Consider the following 21,978-nt stretch of genomic DNA (forward strand, 5'->3'; position numbering starts at 1 on the left):
CCTCCTGTTTTCTTGTGCCAGCGGCATCACTGGTCCACCATTAGACAGTGTTCGTTGCAATTATGGGACCGTGCAATGCTTGCTGCCATCGCAGTACTTAAGCTTGTTGCGAGGTCTCTAGTGAATGCCGGCCGCGGTAGTCGCGCGGTTCTAGGCGCGCAGTCCGGAACCGTGCGACTGCCACGGTCGCAGGTTCGAATCCTGCCTCGGGCATGGATGTGTGTGATGTCCTTAGGTTAGTTCGGTTTAAGTAGTTCTAAGTTCTAGGGGACTAATGACCACAGCAGTTGAGTCCCATAGTGCTCAGAGCCATTTGAACCATTTCTCTAGTGAATACGTGCGTCATCCTGCTCCTTCCGCGCTACCATGTCGTTACACACAACCAAAAGACAGAGAACGTTATGTTTCCATTATTTTTATGACCTCAGCAAAGACTGCATGTTCAGACGCAAAAGTAACTTTGCGCAAGCCCCAGTGGAATGTTAGAGGACCATTATTTTTCAGATATCCATACATATAAAAATGTGTGTTTTCTTTGTTTGTTTTACGTCTCCTCCTAAACGACTGGACCGATTTCAACCAGACTTGGTATACATATACATTACGCCAGGCGACAGTCGCTGTGGAGGTAAGAACCACCTGTCTATAAAATGACTGGGGGTGGGGGTGAGAAAGAAGCGTATTCCTTGACGCGTAAATTCCCATACTTCATTCATTTAGTATTGGAGAAAGAGAACAATTAGCGACTTGGAACAAACTTTATACAGAATTTCGAACCTTTACGAAATTTTTTCTCTCTGATAGCCACTACAAAGCGATGAAAGGAAATATGTTTAAATGTTCATCGCTTACTACTTTTCCGCTGTGCATGCAGTGAAAGCAACGCGTGAGGCAGGGCTTTGTATTTTATTACTTATTTACTACTACCTGAACTCGCGGCACATTTTAGAGACAGTACCGCTGAAAGTACTTGTAAAATATATCTTTCTGCGACACACAATGCAGGAGATGTCAGAAACAACGAGATGCTTGAAAAACTGCCGCATCGTGCATGGCTTTTAAATTTATTGCTTCGTTGCTACTAACTCCATTCGCAACATATTTTGTAGACTGTATCCACATATGCCGCTGAATGTACCTACAATATTGTGTTGTTGTATGACGTATGACATGTAGCTCAGGATATATGACATCATAAACGTTAAGCGCAAGGCCAGACGCTGTGTCGTAAGGACGTGGACGCACAGCTATAGATAAATACCTGCGCAACGCCGGCTTTCTCCGCTGGTGTGATGCATATAATCTTACAAAATCCTCGCTAGACCAATACTGGTATGTTCCTCGTCACTCTGGGACCCGTACAAAATTGGTTTGATAGAGAAAGCAGAGAAAATACAAAGAAAAGCAGAACGTTTCTACAGGTTTCTTTAGTAAGCACGAAAGCATCATCCAACTCGAAGGGCGCACGGTACAAGCGAGACGACGTGCATCTCGGTGTGTTTCACTGTTAAAAGTTCCGAGAAGTTACGTTCCTAGAAGAGCCAACCAATATATAGCTTTCTCCTATGCATATCTTGCGGAAAGGCTATTAACGTAAAATCAGAGGGATCGAGCTCATACGGAGGCGCAACAACAATCGTTTTCTCCGTGGATCATTCGCGACTGGAAAAGAGAAGGCGGTAAGAGTCAGGGGTACACAGTGTACCCTCCGCCGTAAACCACAAGCTGGCTTGCGGAGTGCAGATACAATTGTAAACGGAACTACAGAACAGCAGTATTACCAAATCACTTCGTGTTTGGAGGGGGGGGGGGGGGAGACTGTCCATGAACTTACTCTTCCTCCCCTCTTGCCAAACTGCCTATGCTGTCTGTGTCAGTATCAAGGGCGTACCCTGTAACTAGGGGGTGATGGGGGGGGGGGGGTGAGAGAGACACGACACGAGAGGGAAACGTACTTGTTCTACACTGGCAGCAGTATAACGGTGCCCATAGACAGTCAGTGCTAACTATATCTGCTTAACGGCGCCGCCGGCCCCGGCGGTGTAATTGCTCGGGGGGGGGGGGTTATTGGTGTATTTTCGTCATTATTAGAGTGTATAAATGGTACAGTGTAATTCGGTCCCTTTCGTTACTGTTAAACTGTCATACATTATTCCAGCGTAAAGTTAAATCTTAATGTTCGTCGCGCTATCGACTTCTCTTTTTTTCCATAACAAAGTTCTGCTGGCTTGAGGCATTTCACGTTTAATTTGAGCGAACAATCGTAATCACGGTTGTTGCCTAAATAAATGTAATTTACCCACAAAACAGGTGTCGTGCAGAACCTCCGGCTCTCGCGCTGTGTGTTTATCGAGTACTGTTCATCAGTACGGGAGCTCTGCCGAGTTTTATTAACGCAGGGGACGAAGGAAATTGAAGAAGAGCTTCGTGAGATTTGTTTTGTCAATGTGAGGGCGTCGCTGCAGTGCTCAAGACTAAGTGGGAGAAGCTATAGACAAATGTAAAGGTTTGCTGTGGAAATTTCGAAAGCGTATGTTCCAATACGAGACAAAAAAGTTACTTCCTCTCACGTATATTCCACATCATAATAAAAGGCGCTAAAATGAGGGAAATTCTAATTCAGGCTTAGGTGGAGTCATAGCAACAGTTAAGCTTTCCACGCAACATCAGCAACTGGAATTTATGAGTGTAATACAGTATCAGCACGTAATCCAACACATTTTTTCTCAGCCAATTTCGATTGAGTAAATGCGCAATTTTTTGTGGGACGTCGTGGAATTTTCCCGTTTCAGCCCTTGTAGTTTCATGAAGTTCCGTCGGGTGGCGGCGCTAACCTAGCCTTCAAAGTGGCGTGTCCGCAGCTCGTGGTCTCGCGGTCGCGTTCTCGCTTCCCGAACACGGGGTCCCGGGTTCGATTCCCGGCGGGGTCAGGGATTTTCACCTGCCTCGAAATGACTGGATGTTTGTGTTGTCCTCATCATTTCATCATCATCATCATCATGAAAGTGGCGAGATTGGGCTGAGCAAAGGGTCAGAATTTGTACGGGCGCTGATAACCGCGCAGTTGAGCGCCCCACAAGCCCATCATCATCATCATCATCATCATCATCTTCAAAGTGGCGTCTGTAACGGAGGTGCGTTGCACGCAGAAACGTGTCAGTGAGTTTCTTGCGGCGGAAAACCAGAGCATCGCAGATACAAGCGCTTGCAGAATGTCTTTGTAGACCCGACTTTGAATAAAAGCACGGTGAGCTGTTGAGCGAAGCGTCTGTCATCATCGCGGACACTCTCGTTGAGTTTGTTCGTCGCCACAAAAATGCGGAGGAACTTCTCTACCACAACGCTGCACCTCACCCAAGTCTGCGCACTCGAGAGGACCTCGCAAAACTTGATTACGCTGTTCTTCCTCATCCACCCTGCAGTCCGCATCTCGCATCTTACGACTTCCATCTGTTTGGTACAATCAAGGATGCCCTCCACGAGAAGCAGTACGTTTATAATGGGGAGGTTATTGATGGATCAAGACGGCATACAGGCTCTTCCATGAGGGTGGCGTAAGGTCGTCTCATTGAACGGAGGTTATGTTAGAAAAATAGGGTTTTGTAGCCAAAAGAATGGACAATAATGTGATGCATTGTAGTTTTGAATAAAACCAACCTGCTTTCAGAAAAAAAGTGCTTTGCATTATTTTTTGAACACCCTTCGTTCGCACTGTGTGTTCTGTGTAGCCTTCGGAGTATTAATGCAACATTAGATGTAATCATTTAGATTGTTTTGGTGAAAGCTGTTTGAGGCTAAAACAGTCATTCTTTAGACAGTTTTCAATTTTGGGACTAATGTAAAGGCTTGCTGTTGCACTGCAATACGTTCGTCGTGTTAGGAGTTCTCCAGCGAACACCTGCTCGACGTGTTCCCTCTCCACCCGATGTCGTTTATACACGACAAGGGACAGAAACATAATGTTTCGAATAATCAAAATATCCACGGGTGTATTGCCGGTCTACAGTGTCCAACGGGCAAATACACCGGGAGAAACTCAAGATTCACATAATGTTTCGAATATTTAATGACCTGAATAAAGGAAGGAAGCAGCACAGAATTACGAAATTGCTTCACGTTTCAAAGAAAAATAATATTCCCTTTCTTCTGCCTCATGTCAGAGAACAGCATACATATGTCTAGTAACCCAGGATGAAGGGTGTACCCAGCATCCTAGCTTGTTTTGAGGGGTGTGGAGGGCGGAGTGAGGCGAAGCATAATTTGTCACAAAATAAAACTAAAACTTGAAACTTTTGAAATAGGGGTTTTTGACAGTATTCACCAATTAAGCAAATGCTGCCCTTTACAACAGGTACCTAGTGCCGGTCAGTAGTATAGTTTGTATCGGTTTTGTACGTATTATGTAGCTGTTAGGAATGTAACGTTCACGCTCACGTCAGTAATTTTATATCCACATTTTAGTAGTTTTTGACATTGACTTAACACGATGAAAAAACGTCGCGAATTGATGGGACAACAATACTGGAAGTTTTGAGAACGGAGACCGATTTGGCGTTTTCAGTTTGGAAGGAAAATATCAGCGAACGTCGAAATACTGCGGTTTGAAGAAATCACGACAAAATTTATCTGGGTGCTCGTCTGTCGCTAGTCAGTAGGCATTGAATGTTCTGGCTTTCTACAAAATGGTGCTGAGTTAACGCGACTGGCTGTATTGCTGAGCAGGATGTGAAGTCGTCTTACAAAGATCTCTGGATGTTAGTTGCCGTCCCGTGCCCCTCGCTGGGTTCACCCCTTCTCAAGACCATTAAAAATGTTCCGCTATCTCTGCTAGACATCGATGCGGAAAAAACATTGTGACTGGAAGGATACTAGCATTCGCCTGAAGTGATTCAGGTTAATCATGGACAGCACAAGTCATTGTCGTCGGACGAGGGTTAGAAGCCAGTTCCCAGCGAAAACGAGTCCAGTGTCTTAACCACATTTCCGTCTTGCTTGTTTGTAAATGAGTTGAGAGAGTGCCCACAGAACTGCTAAGGAATAGTCATTGCATCTTTCTCTGAATTATACTGCATGATGTAACCGTTGTACAACAAATGGATTTAATACATTCTTCTCTCGTCCTCTGTCGTCATTAGTTTCGATATGTATTCACTCGCGGAGGAAAAAGATTATAGTTAGCTTTCTACAATTCGTGCTTACTACGTGTACGTGGTACTGCAGAATAATAGTAAGAGACGCCTCCCCGGACAGCCTTATTGCCATTTTTGTGGTAGTTATGTAACCTAATGCCTGACCTGGAAATTCTGTCGTTTACGATACAAGACAGGTCGCACCTCACCTTAGGACTCGTGCGGATACGCGATTCGACGGTTCGATATCTATGCGTTTCGCATTTCCTTTGTATTTATTAAGGGAAATTGCTGTCTGGAATTGTGGCTTTCCTTGGGGAGCGCTCGTACCTGCGACGGCACGTCCCAGCGGCCGAGGCAATTTCCTGCCGCCGTTCTTGTCACCTGACGGGTCCAATCCCGCGTGTATCCGATTAAAGCGCACCCGCACACTTGGCGTAGAGAGAACGGCTGCCACTCTCGCATCTCGGTTCCTCGACGTTCCCAAACCGTACACTCCCTTCCAGAGGCTAACAACGGCATCGTTTTTACACTACTCTCACCTTACTATAGTGACACTTGTTATTAGTGTATTAATTTACAACGCTCAGTATAACCAGAGCATTGACCACTTCCTGGTAGGAGATTACGCCATTGCACGGCGCGGCTCCGAATACCTGTTTTGTGTATAGCTAATCTACACATTGTTTTCTTCGCTGGTGAAGAATATGGAGTACATCTGACTCGCATGCCAGGTGTTCGTTTTTGTCGCAAAACATAAATTTAGCATCTAAATCTGCGTACATACTCGGCAAGCCGCCGTACGGAGCGTGGCGGAGGGTACCCTATACCTAGCCGTTTCCTTTCCTGTTCCACCCACAGATAGCGCGAGGGAAAAACAACTGTCTGTATTTGTTCGTATGAGCCCCAATTTCTCATGCCTTATCTTAGTGGTCATTGCGCGAATGTATGTTGGCGGCAGTAGGAACGTTCTTCAGCCAGCTTCAAATGCTGGTTATCAAAATTTAATACTTGCGTGTTGTTCGAACCTACCGGTAACAAATCTAGCAGCCCGCCTCTGAATTGCTTCGATGTTTTCTTCTAATCCGACTTGGTGCGGATACTAAACACTGGGGCAGTACTCAAGAATAGGTCGCACTAGCCTCCTGTGTGCAGTGTCCTTTACAGATGAACCATACTTTCGTAAAATTCTCCCAATAAACCGAAGTCGACCATTCCCCTTCCCTACCACAATCCTCACATGCTCGATCCATTTGATATCCCATGGTTCGGTTTTATGTCCATTTAAACTAAAGTCCGTCCGAACAGCCCGTGGAAGGCCGAACGGTACCGACCGGCCGCCGTGTCATCCTCAGCCCACAGGCGTCACTGGATGCGGGTATGGAGGGTCATGTGGTCAGCTTGCCGCTCTCCCGGCCGTATGTCAGTTTACGAGACCGGAGCCGCTACTTCTCAATCAAGTAGCTCCTCAGTTTACCTCACTCGAGCACCCCGCTTGCCAACAGCGCTCGGCAGACCGGAAGGTCAACCATCCAAGGGCCAGCCCAGCCCGACAGCACTTAACTTCGGGGATCTGACGGGAACCGGTGTTACCACTGCGGCAACGCCGTTGGCTTTATGTCCATTGCTTCTGTAAAATTTTGACAGTTGTGTTGGCCTTCATATTTACCTCATTGACAGCCCCTTCTTAACTGTGATTGCTTAAATCAGAGAATTATCACAGCACTTACCTTCTCACGACTTAAAAGAAGGATGCAATTGCACGTAGTTCTTTAAAAAATATGTTTAAATGCTCAGTACAATAAATTGAGTATCTAAAATAAAGCAAACTTTCTTCCAGTTTCAGCCCTATCAGATGTATACATTTCTCACAGTATCTCATGGCCTTTTTTGTGTCGTTTAAGGTGTGCAATCGTGTCTCATATTTCATAAGCGGTTTGAAATATCGAAACAGTTTTCTGGAATCTATAATACACGAAGTGGTATTACTTTGTGGATATAATCTGACCATATAGACGATGAAGCAACCATTTTTAAAGGAACTGCATGTTCTTTAACTGTATTACGTACCACTGTATCGCTTCAAAGCAGTAGTATAATGATAAGGCACTCCCAGACTTTCAAATTTAGATTGTAAGGCTTTGTTGTGGCAGCCTCCCTTTTCCTCTGTACAAGAGTCCCTGGGAGACTCCCGGCCCGCCGTCATCTCTTCAAATTCACGCATACCAAACTTCAGTACAAATTACCTGCATTTGTTGCGAGCTAGTACTCCTTACAAGAAAGGTGTGCTAGTCCTGTAAGGTATACAGGAGAACTTTAGTGAAGTTCTGAAGGTAGGAGAAAGCTGGTGAAAGTGAGCTGAGACGACCGGTCGTGAATCATGCATGGGAAGCTCAGTCGGCAGAGCAGTTGATCGCAAAAGGCGGATGTTCCAGGTTTGAGTCTCAGTCCGACACACAGTTTTAATCTGGCAAGGAAAACCAAATCGGCGCACTGGCCGCTGCAGAGTCAAAAATCGTTCTGTCTCACAGAAGGTATCTTGCGTACTCGGTTCACTGGTACCCCTGATAGGATTATGTCCAGTGTTGGGGTGATCATACGCCGCCCCTGCCGAAAACACGGGAGTGAGCGTGCGGGATCGTGTTGGGCCTGTGCGCTGGCGGCTGTAGCGGACAGTATGGGCCAAGGTCGCGCGCTGTGCGCCAGCGGTGGGCGTGGCCGGATCGATGGGCGGAGGCGGCGGGGAGCGCGTGCGCCGGGGCCGCTGGGGTTCGAACCTGGCACCCCCAGCACAGCACCCGCTCCTTCCCCATACACCAGCGGACTACCCTGAAATTCAAGAGAGTGGCACAAATTTGTGCAGTTTCTGTTGGGATGTTACATGAGTAAAGATGTGTGCACCCAAACTCTGAAAAAAGCAATATGTAGGATGAAATCTCATCAATAGTACCACTTGCAGCGTTTTTATGATTTTACTGAAATATGATATATATATATATATATTACCTAAATGTAATACTGAAAATGAGTGATCTTTTCTCTCACACACATTCGCCAGAAGTTTCGAAAGTAAATTTTCTACAATTGAGAGATGTAACACAGTAGATAGAGGGTTGCAACATGTCTTCTGAATTATACCACTTATATTATGAATCATAAAAATAATTTTTTTTCTGAACTACAGAAAGGAATTTGGCGAGAGTGGTCAATATTTATTTTAATTTTTAAGACATTAGCGAACCCATCTGAAGCTGTAATACATATTCATTATCTGAAATATTAGGTCACTTTTGGTCTTAAACTGATTAGTTTCAACATTGCCGATTCATTCAGGTTTGCAACTGTCACAATAAAATGCGTTTTTTCTTCGCACCTACTTTCACACTCCGGATATGAAACCATACACATTTGAGGAAGTTAACCATTTTTGCTTCTGAACAACTTCGCAGATCTTGCAGAACCAGGATGAAGACATATTATGCTTTTTTGTTTTGCTGGTTTAACATTTTGTAGGACTACTTTTGTAGTTCACAGATTCTTTGCCAAGGATGAGCCTCTTGTAAGGAGTACCTCTGATCCCAACAACAGATGTTGCTTTGCTTCTTGTTCTCTTTTGTAGAGTTCGGGTAAAGGCGATACTGCCACTCTCCTTTTTGTTTTGTGGGAGCTGAAGGCCTAACAATGCACAATTTCCATTAGTTTGCTTGATATTCCAGGGAGTTCTTGATTTGTCTGTTGCCGCGCGCAGTGGCCGCGTAGTTTGAGGCGCCATGTCACGGATTGCGCAGCTCCTCCCGCCGCAGGTTCGATTCCTTCCTAGGGCATGGGTATGTGTGTTGCTCTTAGCATAACTTAGTTTAAGCAGTGTATAAGTATAGGTACCGATGACCTCAGCAATTTGGCCCGTTAGGAATACATTCACACATTTGATTTGTCTGTTGACTCATTTCGTATTCTCGTCTGTAGCTTCTGATTGTGGGTTGGATTCAATCGCCGCGAAGTCCGAAACTCGAAAACGTGTAGCTCCAATGGCCAGGTTCCAGTTTTGAAGAAGGCACTGACAGCATTTTGTACAGTCTCATCTCTGCCGTGTGACTCTAAGAGCTGACCTACCCTTGTCTGACTAATATTGCTGTAAGGATTTGTGTGAAGCCATTTGTCAGCTGCTTAGTTGTAATAACCGGCGAATAGCTTAAAATTGTAACGTGTAGTGACTGTACCGTGTGTGTTACACGGAGGCAGATAGAGCATACCAGGGTTACAGCAGGCAACACATATAGCGGTACAATTGTTAGATAAATAATTAGGTCAAATAATTGGTAAAACTTGTATAGTGAACATTATTTTGAAATGTAGAAGCACAGTATGTAAGAAAAGTGATCGTACAATTTATAAGATGACGCCTTACTTTTTAAAGTTACTTCTTACTGCACAGAGGCTGGAGTGATAACTTTTTTTCCTTCGCTAAAAGTGAAGTTGTATGGTATATAAATTATAGGTAGACTTTCTGCATCTGTAAGAGTGCAGATACTTGGCTTCACAAACAGATATGTACTTCCTCGGAGCACAAAACGAACTTGCATTACTCGACGCCAATAAATATCAACGGCCTGTCGAACTTGTCACCTATAATAGCTAGGTACAACCTCGTACACATTCTGTTCGACATGCGGCATCACCATTTCGGCAGATATTTTTCTGGATTTGTTAGCGGCGCAATTTAATAGGTGGTACGATTTGTAAGACTTTATCCTACGTCGAGTGGTGACGTGGCAAAGTGTATGTTGTTATTTCACTGGCCATTAAGAGTCTTCTCCGGTTAGAGAAAATATTAATGAGGTAGTTAATTAAACTTTTCGTCGACATGATGTTGTGTTAGTCTGTGACAACGGTCCCAAACTGAGCCCGTCGGAATTGGACCCTTGCCAGAGAAGCTTCCACGAAGAGCGACATGTGTCGTCACGTGTTCGTTCAAAAAGTGCGACAGCATTACGGAGGCACTCATTAAAATCCAGTGGCAGACGCTAAAAGAGATGCATTGTGCTCACGGAGAACTCCACAGTTGGAAAGTACGCTCTCACAGTTTAAAGAACAGTCGAAAGACCTACGATTACTTATCGAAAGTAAATAGGGCGAAATGATGGAAAAAGTCAGAGAAATTATGTCTCGTGCGGAGATATGTCGACATGCGTTCTTCCCAAGCACCATTCGCTTGTGGAACAGGTGAGTGGCGGAACAGATAATGGTGCCGGGAGTCCCTCCGCTACACACTGTTAGGTGGTTCCCAGAGCATACATGTAGATTAGAGGCTAAGGGCGAGTTATGATTATGCAGAGATGAGGGGTGGGGTGGGGGTGGGTGGTGGTGGTGGTGGGGGGGGGGGGGGGAAGGAGTAACATGGCCTTTACAAAGGAACGCGCCTGAAATGATTTGGCGAACTACGAAAAACTAAGTACGTGCGAACGGGGTTTGAACCAAGCTGTTGTCGTACACAACCTCTATCGGACTCGGATAACTTGCCGGGTATGATGTGCCAACAGCAGCCAAGCGTAGAAAAGTGTAGTGCTGTGCAAACAAACGTTCAGATTGATGTGTTCCAGTTTTGTTATTTATGGATACTTGTAAGGAAAGAAGGGAAGCCGTAGGATTAACTTCGTGTTGAAATACAGCTCATCACACACACACACACACACACACACACACACACACACAAACACAACTAGCAGAGCTGGGACGCAATAAGTCGTGGCGTTTCGAAGGAACCATCTCCAAAATCTCTAGAAATGATTTAAGAGAGCCCCATTGAGTGGTTGATGAGGTTTATAAATCTCGCTCTTCCTCAGTTTCGGTTCAGGTAATAACCTCACTCTTCTTCCATTTCTATCCGAGAAATTACGTTCTGCGACATTTTATTAGCTCTTTTTATTTCAATGATTTGAAAATCACAATTACATCGTTGTATAATCGGTTTCGTTTAAGACCGCAACCATCTTAATATCATATTATTGTCGTGACAGTAAATTAGGAAATTACTGCATTAAAAGGAACGTCAAAATTTTATTTCAGTCGAATATTGCTGTCACAAATAGTGGAATGTCCTGTATCTTGGTAATACTGATATGGCACAAATCTAGACTTCTCCATAGCGACACATATTGCTTCTTTACAAATCTTCTCTAGTTCTGTTAAAGCTGCCATTGAGGAAACAAAATTCTGATTTGAAGGTAAGAGTGGGGTTGTGGTGGGAGTCGATCAGTTTTTTGGGATGAAGCCCTCTGGAAACCTGAAATCTGTAGTTCCTGAAACTGGCTAGACAAAAAGGGAATAAATCTGTAAAAGCAATGTGAAACGCCATATACGTTTTTGGTGATATAAGTAGTTACAGATGGATCCACGAATGAAGTTTGTCTTCTCCAGAGTGCGAGAACAGTTCTATATTGGAGCTGAATGTTTATAACTCAAACATAAGTAATGAAAAGACGTAATTTTTCGCGTTTTGTTTAACACGTTCACGCGGGCGTCTACCGCCAGTGGCTCATGGTAGATCCTCTCATCGGGCGGTTTGTACCACCGGTGGCTTCCGTTCAACTCCAGAAATTATGCTACCAGTAGTACCCTCGCATATGTCGCATTGACTGCATGCCAGGCTCAACGAACAGTTGTGACTGCTATTTTCTGTGATCTTTCAACGATAGAGCTTTCTGAACGAGTGAAACATCACTTAATTTGAGATAATTTAGTGTAAATTATTTTATGTGACCTTTCATTGTATTAAAAGAATGGACTTAACGCCAGTTTTAAAGTAAAAGGTGAATATACTAAAATCGTAGACTAGGGCGTTTAAATACGATCGCCGCCCACGGCGAGAAACAGGAAAATGAGTGCCGCCAGATTAAGTAATGCATGAACGCGCGCGCCGTCCCCCAGCGGGAAACACAATTCTCAGCACCCGCGTGAGCTTTTTAAATATTAACTCAACTTTTTGTCGAACGCAACTACGTAGAACACCCAAGAGAATTTTATCTCATAAATATACGGGTAAGTATTCTATTGTAAATTGCATGGTTATTTCGTCACTGTTAGCTGTGGGAAGTGTAGCTCGCTCGTCGAAGACTATGCAGAGCAACATACCAGCAGTGTGGTTAAAGATGAACGACCACGTGAAAGTCAAAGGGATAAGCTCTAACGTAAGTTCTAAAATATGTCACCAAGGGAATTAGAAACGGTCGATCTTCTAAAAGCATCACATCCTTAGAGAGTAATTTATACTGTGCTGATACTAACATTGGAGCCTAGGGAATTGGTAAGTGGTTGCTACCACAATAATTTATTTATACATGTATCTCCGTGTGCGGCTATCAAAGGATTAGTAAGTATTTTGTATTTACCTTATAATTACTATGCTGCAGTTTCTCTGTTAGTACACATTTCACGTAGCATTTGTTGACCAGACTGTAGAGATTTAATTGTAGAACCATAAAAGCATGTTACACAAAAGACCGTATGAGCGCATTTACAGTGAAGAAAACATCCAAATCAAACGTGTGTGGCATTGAACGTAGGCCTCGCAGTCGGAATTCTTTTGACGAAATAAAATCATCCGTAAGCGGCTTGTTTCTGCTGTTATTACATCACGTGTTGCACAAACAGCTGTAGAGTTTTACCAATTCATTACGCTTAAAATAACATTGTCCCCGACTATAAGTTTAGTATATGGCATTATTCACAGCGCCGCGCGGAGTGGCCGCGCGTTTAGAGGCGCCATATCACGAGTCGTGCGACCTCTCCCGCCTGAGGTTCGAGTCTTCCTCGGGCATGGGCATGGGCGTGTGTGTGTGTGTGTGTGTGTGTGTGTGTGTGTGTGTGTGTGTGTGTGTGTTGTCCTTAGCGTAAGTTGGGTTAAGTTAGTTTAAGTAGTAGTCTAAGTAGTGGGTAAGTCTAGAGACAGATGACGTCAGCAGTTTGGTCCCTTAAGAATTCACACGCACAGACGCATTATTCACAGGGGATGATTTGTTTTGTTGTATCAGAGTAATATTCATTCAGAATGAATATCAGCGAAACTAAGTTCTTGTTTTAAAAGACATGGAAGAGGAGGAGGAGAAGCAGGTGGTGGTGGTTGAAGAATAATCTCGTTGCGTGCGCTTTTCACTCCCACGGCTCGGCGAAGAGGAGGTAACTTTTAAAGTGTTTCTAAACGAGCGGAGAGGGAGCCGAAGGTCATACATAATTAACATGTCCACCGTGACTTGGCATTTAAGAGTGTTTGACAGCCCGGGAAGGGGAACTTGGGCGCTGAAAAATTCTGGGGTGTGCGCAGGTCGGTCTCCATGCTGCTGGACTGGTTGGCAGTCACCCGCTGTGACGCGGGCTGCCGCGCATGCGCACAGGGGATCGGCCGAGGCCTGCATAATGCATTGTCGAACGACTTACGGCAGTCCTGAAATCGTAACGACGAGGGCTAGGGGGCGTATTCCTGCCCTACCGCCGCTCTCCCAATATTTGTCCTGGGCTCTGCAGCGGTGCTCGTCCTTTTATCCTGCTCTCTTCCCTCTGGTGGCTTCCTGCTCGTCGATCCGACGTGTCCCCGGCCGTTCTCCAGTAGGTACACTGACACTCAAAGTTCCATCCTATCTAGGAGCTGTATATTCTTAATCCCGCCAACACATTATTGATTTTTACGCATCACGTGTGCAATGTTGAACCACGTGCGCCTTCAACATGATCTCAGAAGACAATATGTTCATAATAATGCCACCTGTCTCTTCCCATTGTTTACAGGCGATATTTCGTGTGGCCTCGAACCTCCTACGTGATGTAATAATTGAATTTGTGCACTAGTAATACACAATTCCCGTAACACACCTATCCAAAAGTATTTCGACCTTTGGTAGCAGTTACTAATTTGTTTAGCACACTTCGCCTGTTTTTTTGTCACCAGCCGCGAATATATGAGGGGCAGTCAAAATAAAACCGAACACTAGCCCATCGGGAGTATGGAATGGTTCCAGTCAAAAGTATACACTACACGCGTTAAGACATTTATCCGGCTGGGAGACGAGACAATCAATTCCTGCTTCGCAGAACGCGGTCAGCCCTTGATACATCCACAACCGCACTGACTCCTGCACTTCCTCGTCCGACGTCACGCATGTCTTTCTTCAGGTAGCCAAAGATGTGAAAGATCCGGACCGTAAGGAGGATGTTGCAGTGTTTCCCAACCGAATCGCCTAAGTGTAGCCTCCGTCTGATTGCAACAGTGTGATTCCGTCCGACAGCTTTCCTGGGCTTTTTGACTTTATGACGTGTCCCAGTTTGTGCCAAGTGTCTTCATATTGGTGCGCATTCATTGTGGTTCCACGCTCTGTTTACTCGACGAACATAGGTCGCTTGCAGCCGAAGGAGGTCGTCATGACCGTACATGGCGCCTCTATTTTGAGCCAGAGAACAAACGGCAAAACATTGGCAGCACCGTACATCTCACACGTCATTGAAATACGGAGCTGTTTGCACAAGTTCCGGTAAGTTCATGATGACCGTTTTCTTCAACTGCAGCGGTCCTCCCTCGGGCATGGAACCACAATCAGTGCACAGCGCAGTGAAGTCACTTCGCAGAAACTGCGACGCGTTATAAAGTCAAAACGACCAGGAATGCTGTCGGACGGAAGCATCTTGTTGCACGATAACTCCTGCCGGCATACTGCCAATCGGACGAAGGCTGCGCTTCAGCAATTTCGTCGGGAAACACTGCAGCGTTTTCAATACAATCTGGATCTTTCACCGCGTGATTTTCACATCTTCAGCGACCTGAAGAAAGACAAGAGTGGACATTGGCTTCAGTCGGACGAGGAAGTGGAACAGTGGTTGCTGTTGTAGATCTGTCAGCGCCCAACCACGTTCTGTAATACAGGAGTTGGTTGTCTCGTCTCCGAGTGGGGTAAATCTCTTAACCAGTCTGGTGCTTACTTTTGAATGAAACCATTCCATGGTCTCGTTGTGGTGAGTGTTCGCTTTTCATTTGACTGACACTTATATAAGTCTGCTGCGTAAAATAGTGTCAGGTATGTGGCAGAGTATTAAAGTATAGTTGTACATACGCACACTAGAAAAAAAAATTACGTACCAGCAGGAGACATTATGCTAGTGCCATGTGCTGATGATTGCCTCAGTTCGCCGAGGAAGACCTTCAACAGCTTCTTGAGGTATACCATAACCAGCTGAAGCTAGTCATTAATATGTCAAATCTCGTATAGCTATCAAAATGTGGGGATGTTGATTGCTACGTTGTAGCCGCCGTTCCAAGTAATCCCAAAGATTTTCTGTGGAATTGACATCGCGAGTGATGTCAAGGAGCGAGAGAGTGCTTGCGTGTTCGGTAAATCATAAGCGTATGCATGCAGCACTGTGAACACCGCTATTGTATTTCCTGGAATAAGACAGTGTGCACAGCGTACTCATCACGAAGATGTAGGAAAAAGGATAAAACTTGATCACCGAGAATGCTCAGATGAACATCATGGTCAGTTATCACAGGAACATGAGTGAGTGAGCGAGCGAGCCCAAGTCCTCGTTACGAAAAACACACCGAAAATATCGCAGAACCACCCCAACACAGCTGTGAATAACCATCTGTTCTGAAACTGCACTAGTATCCACCGAAGGTTTCTAAAGGTATCGACTTTGTGCATATACTGGCACTGGTAGTTTTTGTTTTGAGGGGAAATGTGATTTTCAAATCACTGAAATAAAAAAAGCTAATAACATGTCGCAGAACGTAATTTCGGATCGAAATTGAAGAAGAGTGAGGGTAATTACCTGGACCGAAACGGAGGAAGAGCGAGATTTATACATATCATCGTCCACTCAATGGGGTTATAGGTCATCTGCTGCTCTCTAAAATGATAGTGACTTATTAGTGTCAGAGAATTTATAGTTGTTGTAGCTGCTTCAATTCAGAGATGAGTCTTCTTTCGCAGCAGTCCACGGGATAATACCAAGTAACTCATTGCTCTCAACGTGACAGGAAGTCCAACACCTCTACATCCCCTAGAATCCTGTAATAGGAACTGGTGTTCCTTTTTCGTCTAAATCATAATGGTGGTGCAAACGTGTCATTCGTCATTAGTTTCTGCTTTTCGTGACATACGCACATTTCCCCTCAAAATAAAAACTACCAGTGCCAGTATATGCACGGAGTTGATACCTTTAGAAACCTTCGGTGGGTACTAGTGCAGTTTCAGAACAGAAGGTTATTCACAGCTGTGTTGGACTTTCTGTCACGTTGAGAGCAATGAGTTACCTGGTATTATCCCGTGGACGCTGATCATAGTGACTTGTTAGTGTCAGAGAATTTATAGTTGTTGTAGCTGCTTCAATTCAGAGATGGGCCTTCTTTCGCAGCAGTCGCGTTGTTCAATTTTACCTGTATGTCTGTCAGACGCGAAATGGCTGTTACAGTTGTCGTTGTCTAGGTTATTCAAATTGTTTACCATTTTTGCCATCCAACCATGCGGCCCTCAGTTCGGTTTCCCGAATCAAACTGTACGCTTTAGTTAATTTATACCTTCGCAAAACTTCTTACACACTAAATCGCTAACTTCTGTATTGCTTATTTGATTTTCTACCTCCAAATATTAAATTGTACAAAGAAGGGTAATAGTAAATGTTCCGTAATAGGTCAGAAAAACAACTGTTTCTCAACTTTCAGCTATCAGTACGCGTAGGTTTTCCATTGTTTTTCCGTTTACTTAAAACTAGTGGTAACATGGTTGGTCTGATAAGATCACAAACAATTCCGTTCCCGGTTGATGTCGCTGCTAAGTCTAAGTTACAACCCTGTCGATAAGGTGTACATCGAAAATAAATCATATAGAAAGGAGGTGTAAGGTTCATTATCGTACAACGCTCCGGTTACGAAATGACGAGCGAGTGAATATTCCTTTCCGTACCTGATACGAACATTTACTGGCTAATAAATGAGAAGAATTGAGTGGTGGTTTCCGTTAATTAGTTAAATGGGAAGGAAGTTCCTCACTGCACATCAGGTCGCTGGGAAACGTCGAATGTTGTGAAGGTTTGGAGCAAATATTGGCACATCAGATTGTGTTTGCGTCGATAACGGTTTTGCTTGCTTTTTTTTTTTTTCATTGAATTATATAGAGCACGCATTTATAGCTCTGAGCAAGCTAGTGCAACTACCCGCGTAGCCAGGCTTTCCGCCGTATGTGGCCCGTAGACCTACGTGGCATTGCATGTGGCAGCGCCTGTATAAGTGTTTGAACCCAAACGTGCAAGAAAAAAATTCAGAGAGCTTCTTTACATCGCTGTGTACAAAGCTTTTGATGATAATTTTTTATTTAATTACTTTATTTTGGCTTTTCTCCATGAAGCGCTATGTCTTGCAGCTTGATGGCGCCGCTAATAGCTTAGTTCCTGACAGCATTCTTTCTTCTTGTTTCAGTTTTCCCCAATGCGCCATCTGCCCCCGGGATGCCTTGCCAAGGAGAAGACAGTAAGTACTACACGATTTAAATATAAAGCTGAGGAGTGTAATGCCTTTAATGATGTTTCAGAGATTTCTGCTTCCTAGCTCATTTGCTTTATATAACGCCGTAACATTAACTACAAAGAGATGCCACTCTGCTACACACTGGTTTAACAGGTATCCTTATAATAATATGCCAACCTTTTTCAGCGTTATTACTTTCCGAAATTGTAGTTTTTGCCTAAGATTGCTAACAAAATCTGTTTTGCGTCTAGAACTTCTTTTCTTACAATATTTTTTTGCCTTGCCTTTGTTTTCCCCCAAACCGCTCCATCATCAGATAACAACATCCAGCGAATTGGCACTGTTGGGAAGATGTTGCACTCGCATTCGGTAGGAGAGTGATCCGCACCCCCGTCAGGCCACCCATTTCCCGTGGTGTACATGAATGGTTTAAAGCGGATACCGGTACGTTTCCTATGAAAAACTACTGCCGATTTTATGCACTGTCATTGTCCAGTGTAAAATAATGCCTTATTTGCAATGGGTAAAAATTAATCACCTCCAGGTGACATAATGCTGATACGTTTGTCACCGCCTCTAGTCTTCATGATGGCGTCAATTCGGCGGAGAAGAGATTTCACAAGTCTCTTCAGGTATGCCACATCTACCTGAAGCTACTCGTCAATGATTATATCCCATGGAGATACCAAGTCGATGGGCTATTGATTGCTATATTCACTCGCTGTCCCAAATAGAGATTTTTTATGGGATTAACGTCCGGTGATGGAGCGTGCCTGTCAAGACGAGATAGTGCCTGAGCGTTTCGTAGGTAGTAAATGTGTGTTTCCAGCACTGTGAACATCTTTTGAAAAGTGGCAAAAACGTGACTTTTTGGACAACACTATACATTTACAGTCAGCTACTTTCCTGTTAATGTAGTTGGGTTGTTTCGAAAATCAGGTTTATGCTGGATTTTCAAAACGACCCAGTTTTAAATCACAAACGCGGAAGAACAGAAGATGATCTTCAAACGTGAGTAAAATTAGTGTTCTCGTAGTGTTTGATCTATTGAAGGCGTGCAGTTTTATGTGCCCCTGTGAGCAATGGCCCTTTGCGAGGCACCCGTCTCCATATGTGCATCGCGTACAATTTTCTTCGCAGTTGTTGAGATGGACCTGCATTACGGACGGGAGAAATTCGCATAAGATAGCTACTGACAAGGTATGATGGTCATCTCCGGTCTCTGTCGGCTGGGATTTTTTTTCTAAGATCCCTATTCTTACGTCATGTTACGTAGATGTGAGTGATACACCACTTCATGTATTCAGGTTTGACAGTCCAATGTAGTTCACTGTGTGCACATGGGCACGTCGAAAGGCAACAGCTCCTCACTGTCGACGCATATTACTGCGCTGATTCCATACATCGGACTTTGACCTCCCACTTCTCTGGCCGACCTAAATTTCCTCAGTGGTAGGGTATCGCATGATGGCCTGGCACGTACCAGTTCTGCTCCAGTGTGCTCGTTTAAAGGGGTGACTAATGTTTTGTTCGGTGGGCTTACTTCGTCCCGGCCTGGTCTTGAAACCGTGACTTCGCCTTTTTCCTTCATTAATACGTAAGGGAACAGACGTTCGTATATTTTAGTTTGGGATCCTGATTCACACCCCTCATAGCTCATGTCAAACCATCATAACTGATCAAAATATCCACGGGTGTGCTGCCGGTCTATAGTGTCCAACGGGCACAATATTTCGGCGATCATACATGTCGCCATCATCAGGTGAACTGACGGACTGAGCTCCTGTGAACGTGTCGGCACGGAGATCCGTACGCTAAGGCTGCTCAGAGGGAACTGGGTTCGGTCGCGGCGGCGGCCGATTTAAATACCCTCTGCCCGCGGCGCGCTCCCTCCGCCGTCCGCGCCCCGCGCCACGGTCGCGCGGTGGAACAGATTGCGACGGCGTCTGAGATGACGTCGGTGTGATGGCTCTGTCCGCCGTGGTCGTCACAACTATACGTTTGCTCGATGTACTCTTGATTAACCCGATCGCTGGTTCCCAAGCCTTGCTAAGATTATAGCCACAGTCGCGGTTTATGAGGTCGTCATTGGTGCGAATTTCGATGGCCTCTCTAACAACGCTGTCCCAGTATCTCGACGTCTGTACCAGAATCCTCGTGCGGTCATACTCAATGGCGTGATTTTCCGACAAACAATGTTCAGCGACCGCCGACTTGCTCGGATACATCAGTCGAGTGTGCCTCTGGTGTTCACGGCATCGATCCTCGACGGTACGCATCGTCTGACCAATATACGACTTGCCACATTGACACGGAATCTGGTACACGCCGGCCTTCCTCAAACCGAGGTCATCCTTGGCGCTCCCCACCAGTGCACGAGTTTTATTTGGAGGACAAAACATAGTTCCGACCCGGTATTTCTTCAGAATGCGGGCGATTTTCCCCGAGAGTGCGCCTGTGTATGGAATAAATGCAATGCCTACCTCCTCCCTCGTGACGTCATCCATCTCAACAGGTTGTGCTGCAGTGGTTGGGCGGAGAGCACGTTGAATCTGCCACTCTGAGTACCCATTTTTTCGAAAAACAGTTCTCAGATGTTCCAATTCCTGGGGTAGACTCTCTGCGTCAGAGATAGTGCGCGCCCTATGTACTAGAGTTTTAAGTACCCCATTCCTCTGTGAAGGGTGGTGGCAGCTGTCTGCGACCGAACCCAGTTCCCTCTGAGCAGCCTTAGCGTACGGATCTCCGTGCCGGCACGTTCACAGGAGCTCAGTCCGTCAGTTCACCTGATGATGGCGACATGTATGATCGCCGAAATATTGTGCCCGTTGGACACTATAGACCGGCAGCACACCCGTGGATATTTTGATTATCAAATACGCCGGGAGAAACTCAAGAATCACATCATAACTGATGTTCCTTAACAGGATTTTTTCCCCCTCTGGGATAACAGTCTGCCGCTATTATTTGTCGGTCACATAACAAGTCTTTCGAGGTGTTTGGAAATTCCCGTTACAAACTTCTAGGACTTACAGAGGGCAGTGAGTACATAATATTTTAAATAGGAACCGATGTCCGGAAACGTACTGTTTCCGTGCTACGACAGTTTCAGTTCAAATGTTCAGCTCATCCACTTCTGCTTGAGGAATTGAATTAGGGGTGACGCACTTCAATTATTATGTAACAATTCGAAAGGAAACATAACGAAACGTCCAATTATCACTTAAGCACATTTGTTTATATTAACACGTAAACATTACGTATTTACATTATTCCAAAACAAAAAATGCAGCGTACTATACGTATAGAACAGTTCTGGTGCTAGGCAGACGTTAAGTGAAAGCAAGTGACCGTCTAATGTAATACACATTATGCTGTCAACCCTTTTGCATGTCAGGACAAGGAACTCGGAGACTTTTCTCTTTACCTCAGCAGAGATGTGGACGCGTTACACATCTGAATTGAAACCGTTATCGAACGGAAGAGCTACGTTCCCAGACATGGTTACCTACTCAAAATATTATGCACTCATTCCTCTCTGAGTTCTTCAAGTCTGCAACAAGAATTTACGAACATCCTGTATACAGGGTTTCCCAGAAATAATGCGACGGACTTGGAGCGGTTGTAGAGTGTGTCTTGATGAACAACTCGAGGGCAGGAACCGGTGCCCAGAAACGTCATCCAACGACGCTACAGCGCGTCGAAGTTACAGGATCCAGCGCCTGCCACTGCACCACCCTTTTGCATCAAACGTGACTTTGGACTCTGACTGACTTGGAAGAACGTTTCGCAGTGTCGTCTGGAATTCAGTATTCGCGTTGGTTGCCACGATCTACAGTGGAGAATATCGACCTAGGTGCTGCGTAGGCAGGTCTTCTCTCCTGTGAATGCGATGCTCTGTTGCGTTGGTGGATGACTCTTTCAGACACGGCTTTCTCCCGGCAGATTTTTTTGTCTCTTGTGTACCGAAAAGCATTTGGGACTTTTAAGTGTTCCAAAAGTAAGTTATTTACAGGTAGGAAGTTTCAGTCCGATCAGATTCGGCGTAAGAGATATAAATAAAAACGTTTTCATTTTCCCAAAGGTACTATTTTTCAGCAGTTAGACGTGGGAGTGTACGGTTGGTAATTTAGATACACGAAAAACGTGCAAGAGCGATAAACATTTGGGAGTCGGATCTCTCCGTTCTTAACAAGTTGCTGTTTGATGATTGGGTGTTAAACTATAGAACGTGTCAAATGAACTCTTTAGATTGAGTTTCTACAGTGAGATTTTGTCAATTACAGAAAGATCTTCTGTAAACAGCATGGGATGTGCAGAACAAAATAAAGACACGTATGT

At 44.8% G+C, this 21,978-nt stretch overlaps 1 protein-coding gene across 5 annotated transcripts in view; it reads left to right on the plus strand.

Annotated features, from left to right (window-relative positions):
• Window positions 1-21,978, plus strand: part of LOC126236165 (atypical protein kinase C) — a 782,990-nt gene that overhangs the window by 523,890 nt on the left and 237,122 nt on the right. For all 5 annotated transcript variants that reach the window (XM_049945254.1, XM_049945253.1, XM_049945255.1 and 2 more), the window contains one exon: window positions 17,590-17,640. In XM_049945254.1, coding sequence (XP_049801211.1) covers window positions 17,590-17,640 — 51 coding nt within the window. The remainder of the gene's footprint in view (window positions 1-17,589; window positions 17,641-21,978) is intronic.

Source organism: Schistocerca nitens, chromosome 2 (genome assembly GCF_023898315.1).
Source record: "Schistocerca nitens isolate TAMUIC-IGC-003100 chromosome 2, iqSchNite1.1, whole genome shotgun sequence".
In the NCBI taxonomy this organism is placed as follows: Eukaryota; Metazoa; Arthropoda; class Insecta; order Orthoptera; family Acrididae; genus Schistocerca; species Schistocerca nitens.